The sequence below is a fragment of the Fistularia commersonii genome, chromosome 28, assembly GCF_037954325.1.
Source record: "Fistularia commersonii isolate RoL2024-O1a breed Wild chromosome 28, RoL_Fcom_v1.0, whole genome shotgun sequence".
Taxonomy (NCBI): domain Eukaryota; kingdom Metazoa; phylum Chordata; class Actinopteri; order Syngnathiformes; family Fistulariidae; genus Fistularia; species Fistularia commersonii.
Window position 1 is genome coordinate 5,030,249 of NC_141311.1, and position 20,990 is coordinate 5,051,238.

At 42.5% G+C, this 20,990-nt stretch overlaps 1 protein-coding gene across 2 annotated transcripts in view; it reads left to right on the forward strand.

Moving 5' to 3' along the window:
• olfm2a (olfactomedin 2a) overlaps positions 1-20,990 on the forward strand; it is a 48,021-nt gene that overhangs the window by 18,987 nt on the left and 8,044 nt on the right. Inside the window, exons 1-2 of one of the 2 annotated variants that reach the window (XM_086175649.1) lie at positions 7,211-7,671; positions 19,160-19,309. In XM_086175649.1, coding sequence (XP_086031775.1) covers positions 7,528-7,671; positions 19,160-19,309 — 294 coding nt within the window. In that variant the 5' untranslated portion in view covers positions 7,211-7,527. Of the gene's footprint in view, positions 1-7,210; positions 7,672-19,159; positions 19,310-20,990 lie in introns of those variants that run through there. The other variant, XM_086175650.1, reaches the window with a different exon arrangement.

Genomic DNA, 20,990 nt, shown 5'->3' on the forward strand with positions numbered 1-20,990 from the left:
AAAGAAATAATCATTTGGCCCGGGTCATCTGAACAAGGTGGTGTTTCCGTAAACCTTAAATGAAATTAAAAATGTCAGTGTGTGAAAGCGGGGGGGTTGATATGTGCATGTGCAGCGTGTAATACACCGAAAATTGACAATAAATAATAAGCTTGCTTCTCACTTTTGTTGCGACTGTAAAGTGACTATAGTAACAGGACGTAGTTTTGCTGAGTTGCAGCATCCTCTGCTGCTGACACAAGAAATAAAACGCTGACGCCTTCATATATGTTCATTTGATAACTGTCAAAGTGACATTTCAAATGGCCTCCCGGCACTCAGATACATATAGAACTGCAGCCGTAAAAAATTTTTTAATGTCGCGTACACCGAGTAACAGCCAGTGAGACTCTCGTTTTGCTCCTTTTCTCTTTCCACCCAAAGCGAAGATTTCTGCAACGAAAACAGACTAACCGCGCTTCGAGTAAATTAAAGCAACTCCAAAGCTACTGGGAGCTCCGTGCCTGGTCAGCTCGATAAACAAAAAAATGCTGAGAGGCTTACTGTAGCTCGGAGACACAATGATAGATGTGCCAATACGGATGATGTCAAAATTATAAAGCAAAGATGTTGTCTGGCTTGTTATCGGTGAACTCTCAATTTACGCCGTACACCGTTCTGATGTTTCATAGTGTTATATTAAAGTCCCCCGGGTTCGATGAATTACAGAGGTGACGTATTTACTAAGCAACGCCCGAATGGTAAACGAGTATCCCAGTAAAATCAAAAAGTTCAACTGTGCTTAATATCTCAGGCTAAAATGAGCAATCGAGGTTATTGACAGGTATGCAAAAGGGAAACATATCATGGTACACGGCGCCGGTGTGGTACAAGTCAGGCGATGTCTCTCCCTCATCGGTTGTGAAATGTCACCACATGAATCTTTGAATAAATGCCAATGATAGGTCGGCGCTCGGTGATTTACGCCCGCTGCGGTTAATCCATGTGTATTACAGTCCTCTTGGTCCGGGTGTCCATTATACAAAAGAATGCCCGGGATGATTGTCTTAATTGTGTTGTTAATAGATTAAATACTCCATGTTGGAGGCACACCACTGTGCCTCGCTAAACCCTGGGCTACAGTCTATTTATGCCATTTAAATAGTTGCTATGGTAATGAGGTCACGCTTGTTTAAACAGATTTTGATCCTGATATATTTAGAAGGCGACGGGCCTCGATGCCCATCATCTAATTATCAAATTATGACTCAGAAAAATGGCCACTACTCTTAAAGTGAGATAACGCCGGCATTTTTCAGAGCTCAGACGTGGGTTCAGTCTCGGTGCAGCCTCTCCGCCTCAGTCACAATAGCTTTGTGTCATTATGAAGAAGGTCTACGTAATTAGCTGTAATTTGGTCCTGTATTTCTGCAGTGAATCAATTGCAGGCTGGGTGTTTGTGCTCAGTGAGAATGTGGCTTGTGGTTGGTGCTGTCTGAACCCCAGCATTGTTATCTCTCAGAGCTCGTCCCCGCGGATCGCAGGCTCTGCAGCGCTCTACTGCCATCAACGGGTGTGCCCGAATGCTACCACTTGCAACGTGCAACTGCTGGATATTTTCATGATGTGAACTTATTAAAAATGCCCTTTACAGACCACACCCACGGGCTGGTGCAAAGCTGGATTTTTTTTTTTCTTTTTTCTTCGCTGTTTTGAAACATAACATGAAATCAGTGCGTGTAACTTCTTGAAAACTTCAAAATCCAAGCAAATAAGAATAAGAATAAGAACAACAAAGGAAGGGGTTTGAGTGGATTTGGACTCGGGACAGAAATAGTCAGTGTGTCGACAACCTCGGGTAAAGGAGGAACACATTATACCGATTTGTTTGGGGTTTCTTTTTTCCTTTTTCTTCTGTTTTTTGTTTTTTTTTGTTCCTCGTCCTCACAGGTTCCATGGAGTACAACAGGGAGAAGGGCGGAGTGAGGAGTTAAAATGCACAGAACAAGAGGGAGCTGTGGAGAATCAGAGATAAAGGCACGGCAGAGTAGAGCAGAAGAAAATTAGCCTAGCCAATTACGGGAGTGGAAATTATGAGAAACGGCGATGAAAATAAATCAAAACGGATTAATTGAATACAGGTTAAATGGTTGATTTCCTCTTGAGGTAGGGTTTAATTTGTTTTTCCTCAACCAACTGAGAAATGTTTTGATGCAATTTAAATGCACATAAAGTCCATTAATAATACTGAGGGTTTTTGATTAAAATGTGTCTCTATAATGAGGATGCAGGGGTGCGGAGGGAAAAAATACAGCGACAGGAGTGAACTGGACAAATCTACTGTATGTATTGATAACATTGGAAGCATATATTCTCTATCTGCATTCAATATATTAGATTATTTTTGTATTTTTTCATATTACAACAGGCAGATATTGGGAGGCAGACAACTTCTGTCTTCAAAGAGGTAAATCAGAGGCAGAAAGCGAGGGGTTAACATTGCTATCGCCGATTCGATGACATGATCACCAAAGTGTGAGTTAAAGGGAAATATTGTGAAAACCGAAGGAACTACACTTGGGAGTTTATATGATTTAGGAGTCAATGATGGATCTGAACAAATATGTTGTTTCAGATGTATCCATGCTGGCATCTGTTGTTACGGCCAAATGAACGCCTTATGAAAAACTTTGAAAGAAATTGATTCATTTAGATGAATTCTTTGAAATGGTACACTGTTTCATATTATATTGAATAAAAGTGGAAAGAGATGGTTGAGGGAATTAATCGTACGGCAGAGTGGAACACTCGGAACGAAGGTAATTATTGATGCAAGATCTTGACAGATGCTTAACCGCTTTTATTTATTACTTTTTTCTTGGTCCGCCAAAGAGTTGGCTGCGGGGCTAAGAGGCGAAGCCTGGTGTCTTACGAGTCAGGCAAGACCAGGCGCATCCTCCGAGGCGGCTGCTGGCTGTGCAATGATAACTATAAATAACAACGTTTCACCAGTGTAGTTTCTGCAGATGTGTCAGATACAGGCTCGCTGAGCACTGAGAAACACGGAACCCGGGGCCGAGCGAGCCGGTAACTGCGCTGCTTGAGCCAAGATTCATCTCCCCCTCTCTCCCGGTCGGACGAACTCTAGTGTGCACATTGCGGGTCAAACAAGGACTGAAAAGACCGGAAATGTTCTAATTAAAGAACCTCAACAAATACGTCAAGGAATAAAAAAAAAAACAATCAAAACAAATAAATAGCTTGCCAAGGTTCTGCATTCTCTTGGCATTCAAATCGAGCTGCGTGGCTCAGTTTCAAAAGCAACTCCCTCCCATTGTCTGCTTGTCAAGGGGAAGAAATATACACATCGCATTTGCTTGTGAGGGATATTTGTCTTCTTTTCCTACTAAAACAAACCATTTTAAAACATTTGCTCACAAATTTAAACAACAATAATAACAGTATAGGTGATTGCTGTAAACCAGCTGTGTGGTTTTTCAAGTACTGATTTGGAAATTAGAATCCCTTCTATTTCTATTATGATTATTATTATTATTATTGTTATTGTTGATAATGATTTGCATCAAAGTGCTGTACAAGCAAGAATATATAAGAATAGAGGAATAGAAGAGTAGGGTACGATGAATAAATGAAGAAAATACAACTTTATCACATGATAGATTGCACCTGTCCTGCAGTCAGGGACCTTGGCGGTGTTATTTGGTGGTTATTACAGTGCCGTTGCATTCATCCGTTCATTAAATCATTAAATCATTCATTATCTAGACCAGCAGTCCCTGCTGTTGTTCGGTGTGAGGCTGGGGTTTACCCTGTGGCGGCCGCCCGTTGACGTTAGTGTAAAATATTGACGAGTGTAGGAACTACTGAGAATGTTGCAGACTCATAATTCATTTGTCAGTCATGCCAGATAACCGCCTATCTGATCACCGCATCATTTTATTTCACAATCGCAGCTGCTTGATATTGGAAAAAAAGTTTCACAATTATGCAAATTGAGCTCATGTTATTTCAAGATCTCATAATCGCTGAAAGAAACACTCACAGTCTTTGTTATCGTGGCACACAAACTGTGTTCTTTTACATCTATATTCACACCACTGCCTTTTAAAGGCTATTAAATTTGAGTTAAGAGCAGGCTTTTTGTTCATTAAGTCCAAATGCACACACCGCTGGGAGACGGGCTGCTTGTCATAAAATTAGTTTCACGCAAATATTCTACATTTAGGCATGGGAATACAGTCTTCGTTAATCAGTCGGTTGCATAATACATTATCCGGTACATTTTCATGAGTTGAAATGCGCAAAAAAGCCACTGGTAGAAAATGCCAAAGTCCATTTTTTTAATGTTTTCATTTTAAGTGCATTAGCCAATTTACTTCCAGCACATTGAACAAAGTTAAGCAATCCAGGAATGGTGAATTTGTGGGCTCTCGGCCTTGGCAATCACACTGGCATGGGATTCTTCTGAGAATTGGTGAAAAAGAGATACAGGGTCTTAATATGCCTGTGTCTATTTTGAAGTCTTTGCTGCCGCCAGTGGCAGACTGGGTGAGTTGGGGGAGAAAAGAAAAAAAAAACAGTTGGGCATCAATGCATCAGTTATGTGATGTGATGAAAACCTTGCATTTGGCATTTTCAGAAATAGTTAGATGTAATTAAATGAATTAGTAACATTTAATATGAATAAAAAGATAATTTTTACAGTAAGAGTGAAGATACTGCCTTTTATCTACATTACTTCTTGCTAATAGTTTGTGTGTGAAATTCAGTAGAAAATCAATTAAAAAGGAATGACAAAAGGTAAATTAATAGGTCACATTATAAAATTATATCATCGGATATAATATCATCGGATATAATAACCATTTAACCTGTATTCAATTAATCCGTTTTATATCAATTATATCATGATGATATAATTATTATTATTATCATCATTGATGTGTGTCTTCATGTTTTGCAGATCTGAAGGAAAGGAATACTTAATGTTGTGCCTGGTAAAACCACATCATTGTCAAATACATTTCTGACTAAACTCAGAAATCAGTTAAAATGATCCAAACTGGAGGGCGTTTACATAAAGTACACAGGAATCTGCATCCTACAGGGCTCATCATCAAGTGTTTGGGTGGGTGGGTTTATCCATATTAGCAATAATAGAAATAAATGGAAGAAGAAAATAATTTCTATGTATATATATATGCACACACACACACAAACACATATACATGCATGTACATATATACACACACACACACATCTATATATATATACACACATTATACATCTATATATATGTGTACACATATCATACATATTATACATATAAATAAATATACACACACACACATACATATATATATACCTTTACATGTATAATTAAATGCTTAGAAGTGCTTTAGTCTAAATCCTACTCCTGACTTTTGTTTAACCATACAAAGAAAGCAGTGTGTTTCCTTGAAAAGAACATGTCCCACATGATTGAAACATCTGTTAGACATGGAAAAATGTGACTCTTGATATTTCTGCCACATGGCCTCTTACATCTCTGTCAGGCTGACAGCCACCTGTCACCTGGTTCAATGTTACACAATACCAAGTATTGTGTGCTTCTTTGGCTGCAGTGGCAGCTCGAAGGGTGTAGTTCTACCGGTGGCCACTAGGGGGCAGTGTTGTTCCAGCAATCAAAGCGCTGAAACGCCAGATTGACGCGACAGCCAGCAGGTGAGCTGAGGAGGCCTGACATTTTTGGAAGAGCCTCAGAAAGCTGTCTCTTCTCATATCCCTTCACAGAACAACTCACACAGAAGAGCCCATATCACTCACCCAATGCGAGTGGTGGGGAGGGGAGTCTGTCCATTCCCCGCCTGACAAAATGAATAAGTCAGCAGAGCAGGAAGCAGGAAAGAAAGGGAGATGACCTGGCCATTTTGTCTGAGCAAGCCATTCTGTCATCATTATGCATGGCTGTTTATGGCATGAAATGACATTGCCAGTGGCCCAGGTTCTTGCCGAATTTTTGTGAGAGGAATCTTCAAGGAGAAACGAGACAGCCCCATCCATACCCCATCGCGCTCACTCTGATCTGTCAGCTGCACAGCTGACTGGCAAATTCAGGGCGCTGTGACTGGGAGACAAAATAGATATCAACCCCCCCCCACACACACACACACACACACACACACACACACAAACACACACAATCTATCTCAGTCTGGTTTAAACTCTCACAAATAAAACTTAAAACAAAGTCCCTCGGGTGAAATGAGGCCAAGATAGGTAGAGAAGGACATTGGACAAAAGCTGATGCAGCCTCAACGCCATGATTGTGCTGAAAGTTAATGCCACCGGGATCGACGTGAGAAAGCCAAGCCAGGAAACTAGAGAAAAGTTAGCCCTTGTTTTAAAAAACTGAAGCCAGGAAAACTCAAATGAAAAGTGTTATTTCTGTGGGTGCTGTTTTTTTTTTTTTTTTTCATTTTTTTATGACAGCTTAGTAAATGTCCTCCAAAGCACCTTTGCAACATGTGTGTATTTCTGGCAACATATGGATTAACTGCCCAATTTAAGTGAGTGTGGAATTTCCCATAGAATAACTGAGTGTGTTTCTAAGGCTGAGGCCTCAGGCACCGCGGGTCGGATAGAATTCTATATATGCTCCCTGCTACAGGTTGCTATAGGAGATGTCATGAAAGAGAATGACAGATGAGCTGTCACGAGCAGTCATGGGCAGGTGCACCCAGATCTCATCTATTAATACCTTGCAGAGCTGTTTGCCCCATTCAGCCCGTCACAAGCCCCGGGCCCACCTTTAATGGATCTACTGAACCCTCCATCTGCTGCTGAAGACAGCGGCTGATGCTCCAGGACGATCCGCCGCACCTAGGTTACCTCAGACCCACAGATCAGCCCTCTGAAATCAGTCCCTTTCTCTGATGACTGTACCTCAGAGGCGTGAGCACGGGAGCACGCTCACTCACGCACACTCACAAATATCAAGATGTGAGTCATAAAAGAAGAGCAAAATGTCAGGGAAAAAAAAAAAAAAAAAAAAAAGACGGGACAGGAAAAGAATGGATATATGCATGCAAAACAGGGCTGACAAGACCAGAGCAGTGGCTGATTGGGAGGGGATGAGACGCCAGCCAGGCAGCCAATACGCAGCTCTGCATCTTGAGAAAGAGAGGGGGAGAGAGAGGTAAGAGGAGAGAGGGAGGGGGTGAGGCAGTCATTCTGAGAGGGAGGATTCCGGCGTGATGGTGCTGGATTTGAGCTGCACTCCTCTGACAAGTCTTTTGCTGTCCCTTTGACTGAGCCAGTGCTTTGTGAGTGCGGTAATTGCGCCTCCACCAGCTCAGGGGGGTTCTTCTGCTGTTGCTGCTGCTGCTGCTGCTGCTGCTGCTTCTGCTGCTTGGTTGACGCAGAAGCTCACTGGCTGGTCCACCACCTAGTCTGTGTGGAGCAGACTGGAGCTGACTGGAGCAGAGGTCCAGCAGGGCAGGGTAGAGGGCCCCACAGGGAGCGAATATGAGTGTTCCTATGCTGAAAATAGGGGCGGTGCTAAGCACCATGGCCATGGTCACCAACTGGATGTCTCAGACTCTACCCTCTCTGGTAGGACTCAACGGCACTGCCATCTCCAGAGGGGGAACCTCAGAGAGGATCGTCAGCGTGCGTATGCCTTTTTTTTTTTTTTTTTCCAAAAGTGTGTGTGTGTACTCTACTTTTTTCCCCGAGTTGCAAATGAAAGATCACATTTGGGTGTGAATAAGGGGGGTAAAGTGTGAAAAATTGGAATGACACAGGTGAGTTAGTGTTTGCATGCTAATGGGTGCCGGATCGGGATGTGCACATCTGACTCGAGCTGCGGGAACCTTATTTATAACCCACATGTTGTATAAATTAGTGAGGGGAAATGATGGAGGTAGACACAGAGTGTGTGTGTGTGTGTGTGTGTGTGTGAGACGCTCCCACCGAGCATGAATGATGCACATGGTGGTGCGAGAGTCACATATTATCATCCTGTATCACGGGCTTGTCATTTTAAGAGTTAGTGAGAGACAAGGGATACACTGCAAACAGCTGTTCTGATCATGCTGTTGTCAGCTTAACCGAGTGAAAATAACTGTTCTGAGGGGTGTTTAGGTTGATCCCGCCTGTCACTCGCCAGGCTCGGGTGGATTATGTTTAGATTCAGGAGTGATGTAAAACAACGGGAGTGATGAGATTAAGTTCAATTTTCAATTTTGTCTCCTTTTGTTTTCAAAACAACTGCTTATCCTCTCCATCCTCCTCAAATCAAATACACCAGCTCCGAATCGCGATTGCACACTGCAGAATAAAAAAGATGCTGCATAAAAAGTTTCTAAAGACAGCTTTGATAAAGTTTTGCGTTTAAATAATATGCAAAACCACAGCCATTTCTCTCCCGACATATTTAGATCTAAGTTTCACATACTATGCTCGCCTCGGTCTTAGTGTGAAATATGAGCACAGAGGCGCAAATTGGATATTTTCTAATTCATCTGAGGTAAATGATTGCATTCGCCTTTATTCCGAGCGTGTGTTTTTTTTTTTAATGGTACCTCAGCCATTATGCAAATGCAGCCGTCCCCTGGAATGATTGAATGAAATTGAACATCCTAAAGGGATCTCCAGCCATCTGGATATGCATGTGTGTGTGTGTGTGTGTATGTGTGTGTGTGTGTGTGTGTGTGTGTGTGTGGGCATATATGTGCAAACACACTGCCATGATTGCATTTTCTTGCATTCGTGTACATCTTCTGACATTGGTGTCTTCAGGGTGGAGGTCCATCTGTTTACAAAGACTTTTAACATTAATAACACTTGGTTAGAATATCAGTGTGTCACAGTTATCGTCTCCTCAGTGTTGAATTGATGTGTGGGCTGAAATTAATTCCTACAGTGGAACATGCATCTATGTGTAGTCTGCAAGGGAATGTCATAATTCTTCTGCATACTCTTCCAGATTTACACATTGTATTTCTGCATGCCATCTTGACTAGAACCTCAGAGACAATGTATTAACACTGTCAGTGTATGAGGCATATTTGAATTATTTACAGCACTACACTCTTTAATCCTATTGAACACCCACATTCCCCTTTAGGCTGTAGCCTGATTAATCCGTCCATTCAGTTTTGATGCTTGTTTATCAGGCTCAGGGTCAAGAGGAACAAAAAGATTTGTCTCTTCAGGAAGCCCATTCTATCTTATTTTCCTGATCAAACGACAGGATACGCTAAAATTAAACCGCTGTTGTTTTCGTTCGGCAGGCTCTCACTGCTATATGTGGTAAAGAAAGGCCGCTTCTGAAGTCTGTTTTATCAAAGTTTCTCAAAAAGTGATGAGCCGGTTTGATGGTGCCAGGAATTATGACAGTATAAAGCTCCATTATGATTCTTTTCTTTCAGACAAAAATATTCTCCCCTCATAAACTATGACTGCGAATAAAACTTTAATGTAAAACCGCGCATCATCAACTCCAATCACTATTAATGAGACATTTGCCCGGGATGGTCTAACTGTAATGACTCACATTGTTTAGAGCTCTAATCAAAGACGATGGAGGGACGTTCTCGTGACGCTCTGGTGCTGGATCGCCAGCGGCCATGGGATGGCTTCTTCCCGGTAACCACGCAGGGCCGCGTTCCACATTCTCCCCGCTCACAGCTATTTTCAAAGTCCGCTTCACTCGTTTTCTGCATCCGTCTTCAACCCGGCCGCTCCGTGAACACAGCTGAATGGGTTTATGTGGACCTGTCTGGGCAGTGAGCACGACGCCGCTTGGATGCTTGTGCACATTTGTATAGTGCAAAACCATGTTCCTTAATGAGTGGAAGAGACCCGGGAACCCGAACACACGGGTGGAACCGGTGTGGTTTTGAGGACAAGTCGATATGCTGTGGACCTTTCAGACTATAAAAAGACCGAAATTCACTTATAACAAAGTTAGTCATTCATCTGTAAACAGCATTTCTATGACACATTTCAAAAGAAATGCGCACCGTGCCAACACAGTGCTCTGCGACTTCTGTTCAGAAAATATATCATAAAATGCGCATTTATTTTTTTCCCCCTTCTGGCAACGACAATATTCATATAGTGATTGCTTAAGCATCTTTTTCATTTGAACTGATTGAGACACTGGGTATTGTCGGAAGGAAATTGTTAATTAGATCAGCCGGGGACTAAGGAGTAAAATCCAGCAGTGTCTTATTTTGTGTATTTTCAAAGGATGCAATGCGCTTGGCTCAGGTGACACCTCTGGAATATATTTCAGATTTATAAGTGAGCAGCCTTCCAGCTGACTGACGGATGTGAGAAGCAAAATCACAGTTCTACACTATTTTAAGCGTTAGATCCCATTTCATCGCAGTAATCCATGACATTGCAACAAATGTTTTTCTCAGTAGGACGTGTAAGGCAGCCAACCTCTGTGATACTCCTTTCACAATCCCTTTTAGAGGTCAAGAAAAGTTGCTGAATGTTAATCGCAAAATCAGGAACATTAATTTTAGCTGCGTTGAATTGTGATGAGTTATTCTAAAATAGTTCAGGATATTGGAGACAACTGTCCAATATCCTGAAGAGGGAAGAGGAGTAATATATCTATGTATCATTAACATAAACGAAACTTCCTGCATGCAAAAGATGATTTTTTTGTGTGTGTCATAGGAGTTTCGATTACGCCTAGATGATCTAAAAAGCAATTTTATTCACTCATTCATTCATTTTCTATCTATACCACTTATCCTGCAGTGCCACTGTCATTGAATACATCCTAGACCGCTCGCCAGTCGATCACAGGGCCACGTACACGTGTAGAGACAAACAACCATTGACTTGCTCATCCACATGTCTGGGCAATTTAGGGTCTTCAATGAACCTACAGCATGTTTCTGAACTGTGGGAGGAAACTGGAGAACATGGAGGAAACCCTTGCACACAAGGGGAAAACATACAAACTCTCCGGCTCAAAATCAATACAAGGACCCTGTTGTTGAGGCGGAGGCACCATCCACTGCAACACCCGACCATTTTATCAGCTGTGGAAAATCAGAATTTGCTGTATCTGTGTATGGAATGAAAATACATAAATAGTAAATCCTCTCATATTGTTACAGCAAATACTGTTATTTGTGTGTGTGTGTGTGTGTGTGTGTGTGTGTGTGTGTGTGTGTGTGTGTGTGTGTGTGTGTGTGTGTGTGTGTGTGTGTCGTGACTAGTCCCCTGTGATAGCTTAAATAAGAAAGTCGTGAGGAAAGATAGGAAAGAGAATATTCACTGAACAACAAATGGCAAAGAAAAACCCGGAGCTGGAAATCTGATTGAGGTCATGGAGACTGAATGCCGAGCGATTGTAAACTTTATCACGTCTAGTTTGCAGTCCAGTAAAAGCAGATTGTGATGATCGATTCTTGGCAGTGAATTAAAGATTAAACACTGCTGCAGGTTTTTATATAAGCGCTTTAATGTTTACGACCCCGACGTCAATGAATTTATTTTGAGTTTGGACTCGGACAGATGTCCCCCACCTGTTAATGAGACGCCAGGTGGACGCGCGAGCATCTCAGCCACCCAGGTCATAAAATCTTAAAAGCTTCTGATACATTAAATGCCATCAAGTAAAATTTAATTGCCTGCGCACAAATGAGTATTGATCCCGAGTTCGAAAGTTGAATTTGTAATTAAGCTGTTGACACGACATGCCAATACAACATCAGCGTCCAATGCAATTTGTGGAAATAATGCGAAAATCATTTCTTTGACTTTCAAAAGCAATATTATCAGCTTACAATCCACGCACCTCCGCAATCAATATGTTCCTCTCCCGTGTAGGTCTGGCTGTGTTTACCTTGCGTTGTCTCACACTTGCTTCTCTCCTGTATTTAGCAACAGCCATGAAATAGCTATCTTATATCTGCCAAACAGCTGACTGGAAGCCAAATCCTTTTCCACCGGGGCACCTGGCAACGTGTTTGCAGATCACTCCGGTCTAAAGTTGCAGATGCCGCTTTTAAGTACTGAGCACGGGTGATTTCTCTAGCTTCTCCAAATGAGCTCCCAACTTTAAAAAAAAAAAAAAAAAAAAAAATACTTGACACAATTTGCCCACCCCCACTGTCTTTCAACTATTATCTGATTAGGACGAGTGAGCTGCAGATGGAAAATGAGCGAGACACCGCACAGCAGGGTTGGCAGGCATGGGCGTGATGGAGTTGGAGAGCTGTGCAGGCAGTAGGGAGGGGAAGGGGATGCAGCAGGGAGTGGGACTTAATGAGTTTATGAGCCATATTATTGACTGGCAACCACGCTGAGCTGATTGTGGTAATCGGTTTTCCTTGGGAGCAGGAGAGACCAGGGACTTCTCTGGGAGTCTTCATTGAGTTTCGTTCGAAAGGCCGGCAGCTGGCCTGGGCTTTGAGGAAACTCTCCGCATTCATTTAAAGAGCGCACGTGTGCGTAAATGTGCGTTGGTATGTCTGTATGTATGTGGAGACTTAAAAGCAGAGATAGCTTTTTTTCTTGGGATCAGGGCAGATTATCAAGTTTAAGGCAAAAAAATATTCACAATGGTTAACAGATGTAAAGATCATACCTTAATCCTGGCAATTATTTCGGCCAGCGGGCCACATTTCATCTTTAATTTTTCTTTTATTTGTCGTGGAAATTGAACAAAATGAAAATTAAATATTTCATTTTTTTGGCATTTTAACTAACTAACTAAACTGAAGGAAAAAAATGAGGAATTTCTAAATTCAATATTGATTGAAAATACTTATTAAATTAAAATATTCAAAGAAAATAGTTTGGCGGGCCGGATAAAAACGAAAAACGGGCCGGATGTGGCCCGCAGAGCGTAAAATGCCCAGGTCTGCCTTAATCCAATTTGGGTCTTTTTGTCATTCACCCGCTAAACACCACAATGCTGCGGAACAATGAGAACTTAGGTATTAGCTATCATGACAGGAGGAAGCAGACATTTATGAACTCTCAATTCTTCCCATCCATAAATTTGAATTTAGAAGAAGGCCACAGAGTAATCCCTCGTATAGCAATAAAAACAGCGAGAGATACTTTGTTTAGTGCCAGTTATAGCACAAAGAGATACTGTGATTTAATTACACGTACCAAACTAACCGTCATGCGGCGCATTAGTGGATGCAGCCGGTACGGTCACATCGAGCAATGGCTGTCACAGTTTGTGAAATATTTTCACGCCCAGTGACCAACCTCCAACGTATCCACTTCCAATATATTTACCTTTCATCGCTGTCATGGCGAGCGCTGTTCCACATGGGCGAGGATGTGGAGGAGGAGAGTAGCCCACAAGAGGAGAAACATTAGCGCATTTGTGCCTTCTCCTTTGCCGGAGCCAAGACTGTTTATGAGTTTTGAATTTGAGCCGAGCGCACACAAAGAACGGATAACCAGCAGCGCGTGAAGAGAAACAAAGTGCATTGGTTTATGAATAGCTGATTTCATCCAGCAGAGGGACGAAGAGGACAACATGGAGCGATGCTACGATGAATAAAGTTGGCATGAAAAGAGACTGAATTTTTTTCACCGCTTGCTATGTTATCCTGATTTTTCAGGTGGTCACACCTTGATTCTTTGTTAAGTCTCAAAGTTTCCCGCCTCTCAGTGTGACATCATCTCAGCCCTGCCGGCCTCATCCTTTTTCGCGCCGATGAGCCGAGTTCAAAGTGCAGCGGTCACATCTCCGGTACTGTCCGACTCACGCGCGGCGTCTGCTCCTGCCTGTTTGCCCCTTCAGACTGCTTCTTATGAAAGTTTTAATAGACTTCCTCGTCATGCTCATAAAGTAAGGAACTGGAGATTTATGATCTCATTTAGCTCAGATTTTACAGAAGCCAGCTCCAGGGTCATTCTAATGTAATGCCACAGGAAGTCCACCCTTCATCTCTCGCCAGCTATATCACCGGCTATATCATCTGAATGGGTGTTCATCAACAAATAGGGTTTGAGCTCCCTTGCGCCAGAAAATGAGCTCTCGGGTATTGAACAAGTTGATTTTTTTTAATTTGTCACAAATATAGACATGCATATCCGGGTCGACCAACCACATTTAAGGTTGTGTAGTTCATCCTTTTTTGAATTGCACGACAAATGCTCACCACTTACTTCCTCAGTCATGATTTAAGCAAAGGTATTTCTCGGCATTGCAGCTAAGCAACGTTTTATCTTCAATAGAGAACTCGTTCCTCCAGCCACCTCTCATTTTTGCCCAATTTTCTCAAACCACAGATCTCCCCTGTCTTACAGTTACGGTCAGTAACTCTTGCTTTTATTTATTCAATCTCAGTTTTCTATAGGGAGGACGGGAGGTTGTGACTGGAGGACATGCCTGCAGCTTATGTCCAGTTTAGACTGCATGTTGGCATCCCCTGCTTTTGCGCTTGTGGGAAGGTTTTCAAGTTCAGAGGCAAAGCGGTCCTCTAATGCTGGCACTGAACTGGTGTGCATGGACTGTTAGACGGTGCAAGCTGATGCACATATCTCAGATATCATGCAGGTTTGCAGCCCGCCTTTGCTGTGGTTGAATGGTAAAACATCTGAAAACAGGCCATAAACTGAGAACATGCCATCTCTAGCTGCCAGATCCATTCTTTCAACCATATTGTTTCTTCTTTTTGTTCTGTGCGTGGAATTCATTCATATGTGTCCATGAGAAAACCGTTTTTACAATACCCTCTGGAAGAGTCCTCACCAAATATAGCAATTTGTGAGCTGTATGATATGTAATAAATTTGTATTTTGATTGGTATGAAAGTAGCCCCCAAAAACCTCTGCTGGCGCTCGCATCAGAAATCTTGAGTTATTTTTGCAAGGACTCTCAGCTGATAAACCGTTTCACTTGCCCCCCCTGCAATTTCCTGTTGTTCTCATTAATGTCGTCTACTGTAATGGGCTTTCGCATGGCAGTCAGAACTGTGACCGCTTCAAATCTGGCACTTTGTATATTGTCCTTCACACCTAATGGGGGAAATTTTGGCAACAGTGAACTGAATATTTCCTCCCCTAGAACTACCTTCTGCACGTGTTCTGCAGACCTGAAATACTCCCTCCAGGCTTATGCTGCTGATACATTAGTGGAACAGGTTTAGTTTGCATCACAACCGAAATAAAGTCCCCTAAGACTTAACCTGCCAGCAATAAACGTGAATGCCTCATCTAAGTGGGAGTCTGAACAGCTTTAGATATTGAGAAAGTTGTTTTTCTTACACTAATGAGCTAACCGGTAGGCTTACTGTGAACACAACTGTAAATGAACCAAACTCAATGATCCATTCTTTTCTATTGCGAGCAATCCCATAATATTTGCATGAATAGGTATGTGTATTAAAGCCCATTCGAGGCACCACGGTGGGAGAGTGATTAGCGCTTCTGCCTCGCAGCGAGCGGGTTCGACTCCGACTCGGGGCTTCCAGTGTGTTCTCATGTTCTCGCCGTGTCTGCGTGGGCTTTCTAGGGCTTCTCCGGTTTCCTGCAACCGTGCAAATTGATGCAGGTTAATTGAAGACTCTAGATTGCCCAGATGTTTGTATGAGAGGAGGAATTGTCATATGTCTCTCTACAATTGGCTCCTGCCCCAACACAAATGCAAGTGGCATAGACAGAAAATTAATGGAAACAAATTCAAGTTTACTTCCTGTAGTTAGAGAGCACTTGCTTAGGAGCGCTGATATATAATCTCCCTGCAACAGTTTAGGTATAAAAGCACATTTCCCAATTACCTCCTCCCCTCTGGTCGCGAAGCTGCCGCTGAATGGGGAAGTTAGTTCAAAATGAATAGGTGGGTGGTAATGAAATTGGAACAGATTCAAATAGGGTCTTAATTTCAGCCCAGCATTCATGAAATATTAATAAAATGAGGAGAAGATGCATTGCTGTAAGAACTCCCTGGTGCATTAAAAAAAAAAAAAAAAAAAACACATGAAAAGCACAGCGTGAATCCAGACATTTTGGAGAGCGATGACAGAGAAATGGTTGTCACTTGCCTCCAATATTACTTTACCGAATTATGAACTTTTTGCACATTGCTGCCCACTTTGTGCTAAAGTGTGAAACAAAATCATCGTGAAACAAACTGTGGCTTTCTTTGAAGCCGATAGCTGTATAACTAATTGAAGCACGCTTTCCTTCCATCCCCGGTCATATTTCTTTAGCATAAGTGAATATCTAGTGCGTAGGCGGGCAGACAACCTCCACATGTATGAATACGAGTTATTTTATCGAAGCCGGGAGGCCACACATACCCACAGAGTGATAAGTGTATTCTGCAGTTTGAAGCAAGCTAATCTTCACCTGTTAACACTACCCAAGAAATGTATTTAATGCAAAGTCGGTGTGCCCTGCCATACCCTTATAAACCAATATCTTTTGCAAATCCATCATAACACGCGCTCTTCAGCAGTTCTGCAGAGATCTCACAGTGCGGCCTTAGCGATTCCCGAGCAAATCCTCTTGGAGGGATTTGTTTCCTAACCAAATCCATATGGTACTAAAATGTGTAAGAACTGGTGATATGTGATTTGCTGTTTACAGACAGGTGCAGACACCCAGTCGGGCGTCACACAAATACAGCACATGTTCCCCCCCAACATGGATAGGGACACACACACACACACACACACACACACACACACTGTTGTACGCACGCATACGCATGCTACAATAAATCCCGAGTCCTCAGAGTCAGTGAGATGCAGAGAGAGAAGCAGAGGGAGGAAAAGAATCTCCACCCGAGGCAACGGCAAAATGAAACCGACAGTCAGGCAGTTGAAAGAAATTGGAAGACATTCTGCTGTGGAGTCTCTTTCGACTTTTCTTAGCTGTAACTTTGGCCCCTGTAGACCTCTATCCTCCCTCCACCTAACTTCCTCTTGCTGCTGAATTGCCTCAAACAGTGAGAGACTAATGATAAGACAGGTGCTGACTAACAGAGAAAAGCTGTGCAAAGTCAAAACATCTATGCATCAGTGGTAACAAGTGGAATGATAAGTTGACCCGAGCGTGGCTACATCCGCTGAGACCAATTGTTGTGAACCAATATTTATTTACTCTTCATTCTCACTAATAAGTTACCTAATTAACTGCACTGACTGAAATTCCAAGCGTACAGGGCAGGTGTGCAAACAAGGTTTGATTGCGAATGTGGTTTCAGTGAAAGACTTCGCTTGCTTCCGGTCTACACATCGTGAGTGAGCAAGAGTTGGAGATTACGTTGCGTCCAGCGTTTATGTCTTTGGAGGTTCTCAGTCATCCAGGTCATGGTGAATTCTTGTCGAAATCTTCTTGTTGCGGTAATTGGACTTGAATTTCTTCACTTGAAGATGTTTCACCCCTCATATGAGAGACTTTTTCAGGTCTAATGACCTGTGGGGAGTTTCCGAATATAACTGCCAGGGTTTTGGGCTCTTTTGTCCCAGCCAAGTGAAGAAATTCAACTCCAGTTGCCACGACAAGAACATTTCGACAAAACGTGTGCAGCATTTAACTTGTACAATCCCAAAATGTACACATTCTTGTATAATGTATGGTATGTAAATACGACATCATTACATATTCAAGCACATGTTTCTTAGGTCTCGATGTAAATTTTGTTTAAAACCATTAACATGAATGGATTTTCTCATTGTACATGTTCATATATACAGTATAAAACAATCACACAGTCCATAGCTTCACTCTTACAATAGGGTTTTCCTTAAATATATAATGCAATAATACTCTTCCTGTGATTTTCTCTGGTCACTCTTGATAATCCTCCATTTTTTTATACAATTCCTAAGGGCGGAGCGGATTTGAGATGCACTTATTTCTAGAGAATGAAGAAAAAGGAGCGGATGAGCGTAAGATAGAGAAAGGGAAGGACGGGGTGCAGAGCCGAGGGATTGGCAGGAGTGACACGATGTGACAGTGAGCACATTGGCTCGCAGGGTGGTTGCTACTTTACACTCCAATCACACACCCCCTGTTCCCCAAGACATTTTAATCTGATCCCCCAACCAAAGAGGACACAAGCACATCGCTCAGAGGAAAGCACAAGAGCGGTACAGAGCCGAGGTTTTATTTCTAGCCTTTTTCCCACGACTTATGCGGAGAGGTCTTCAATTTCATCCCTGCACTGGCCGCGTCTGCTATCATTGCATTGTGCTTCAAATGTGTAGATTTAGCATCAAAGTGCACGTACGAGCTTGTGCTCGAAAATACGGCACAACTTTTGATTGGATTTGATTTGTTAGTCAGAGAGAGACATCCATCTCGCAGGCTGGCTCCTCCTCCTCTGGTTACAGGCTACATTATCGATCCCAAATAGTTGTATTTCCGCTCAGAGTCCGAATGCATTACATGCTCTGTTTTTACGCTGAACGGTCCGATCCATCTCCTTTCTTGTGTCGTTTAAAATCCCCGGCTTCTTTTCTCTCGTCTTTCTTCATCTCCGACTCAGAACTTGCTCGGCCTCCCGTGCTTTCATTTATTTATGTACTTTATTATCTTCCATCTTTTTTTTTTTTTTTTTAATCTGCGCCCCTGTTTTCATATTTCCTCATATTTTCTACCTGATCCTTCATCCCTCGCTCACGGTGTCGTAACCGCTGCAGGCTCAACCTTGCTCATCTCTGGCCTCTCCTCCCTCTGCCTCCTTTTGCTGTAGCTCTCCGGTTAAGGCTAAAATTAGACCGTGAGTGATTTGTGTACTAGGAGGGATCAATTGCCATTAATTGTCTTTGAAGGAGAGTAACTTTTGACAGGGTTGCGAGAGCGAAAAAAGAATCCCAAGGAGAAATTATGACTCTGCGGCTAAGTTATGGTGACAGAATGGGCACAACTAATCACGATATGCAATTTATTAAGGAGTCGTTGTTTTTTTTTTCCTCTCCCACCACTTCAGTACTTCGAGTATTGGATGAATTTATTCGTTTAGAAAGACATTATAAGGGCAGAATACATTTGGAATGTTGATATATGCGAGGGGAAAAAAAAAAAATTCAAAATGCATTTTGAAAGGATTCTCCAGCACCATATAAACAACATGAGACAGAAGCAACCCGCTTCGCTTTGCTTGTGTTATACAACGACAGATCTGTGTGTTTCTATGTTCCTACAGGCGCTATACCCGAGCCCAGAGGAGGGCTGGCAGATCTACAGCTCAGCTCAAGACGCAGATGGGAAGTGTATCTGCACCGTGGTAGCGCCGGCCCAGAACATGTGTAACCGCGACCCACGCAGCAGACAGCTTCGCCAGCTCATGGAGAAGGTGACAGCTGTCATTAATACACTCACGTTAAGACATGACGGCTTCCCACGCAGATGCACAAATGGTCACGTCGGCCCTCGCTCGTGTCTAGTTCGGTTTGTCTCCCGCTGTCTGACAAAATTTACGGCTTAACACCCTTTTCTCCTTTGTTGACAAGTAGCACTGTCACTCAAAACACCAACCAGAAGAGCGTTGCTATTATTTAATGCACTTTTTTATAGCACTAGAGTCACTAAAAGAGGCCTGAATAATCGCAGTCGCAAAAGCAGACTCATTTTATTCAAACTATTTGGCCGTATTTTTGTTCCGCTGCTGCTTATGTTTGTTTATCAGGTCCAAGAGGAAATTGTTACTCTGAGCAAATTTAAAAAAAAAAAAATGAGGCCAATTTTGATTTGTTTGTAAAGCATTCTGAGGCACATTTAATATTCGTTCAATGATTTTTTTAGTGCATGTTTGTCACATATATAACAAGGAAACAAATGCAAACGCACTGCAATAATAATGGACATACAGTGCACTCCGGATTATGCTGATCAGTTTATTTTACCTCTGTCTGGTGCACAAAAAAGGCACAAGTGTAAATGGATAATGCTTCAGATAATGACTGAGCTAAATCAACATCTCAGGGGGTTTGCTTTCTTTTCCTAAGCGCGTAGCCCTCACCTCTGCATCTTGGCTGCAGAGTTGTTGTTTTTTTTCGGTGGACATGCAAAAGCCGGCGAATGTGTGAATGTGATAGGATTCACTGAGAGAGCAGCAGGCGGGGAGCAGAGGCGGGGGTAAACAGGGGGTTGGGGGGGCGGTGGCACTGGAGGGGGGGGGGGGGGGGGGGGGGGGGGGACGACACCGAGATGGTCCTGTGAGAGAGGTCGAGTTAAATTGAGATGCTGAATAGGCTCCGAGGCCCTGATGGATCAATGAGACACCTCAATTCAGAAACTGTATTCCCCCACAATGAATTGTGTATCCTTCTCCTTCTCCCCTGGCTGTCTCTGTCGGCTGCAACCTCAGGCAGACGCTTGTATAGAAAGACAAAATCCACACCCCTGCACACTGGAACAAATGCATATAATACATAACAGATGCTGAATATTCCGTCAGTAAAAGCAAAGACGCTCAACAGCAACGTTCAGAAAAAAAAAGTACCATTGCAAGAATAGCAACACACACGCACGACCTCAAACGTTAGTTATATATGGAATTTGCTTCATATGTGAAATGAATACTAATTCCAAAGGAAAATGTTGAATCATTTAACTTTGAGATTATCTGGTATTTATAATACATTATTTTCATGAATGAATATCAGCATGAAAATTGTTAATATTCACACTGCTGGGCAGTTCAGCCTGTGCATTATTTAAATTGTATTTTTAGCACATTGTCATCCTCCTAACTTCTGTTCTCGCCGCTTGCTCTTGATGCTACGATTTTCTGAGCCGCTAACACTGCAGAGCGTGGGTTTTGAATGGTCTCTTTGCAAGAAAGGAACCTCAATGGCTTCTCTTCCTTTTCTTTGCTTGTCTGTGAAATGGATGCTAATATCTGAGGCTTCTTGACAAAATAAGGCTTCAGTCGCAACAAACAAAAAGTGTTAGAATGTTTTTTAAACATATTTCGGGGCTGCACCGGATCCGTGTTTGTGTGAATCTCTGTGTCCTACGTCTATACATGCACA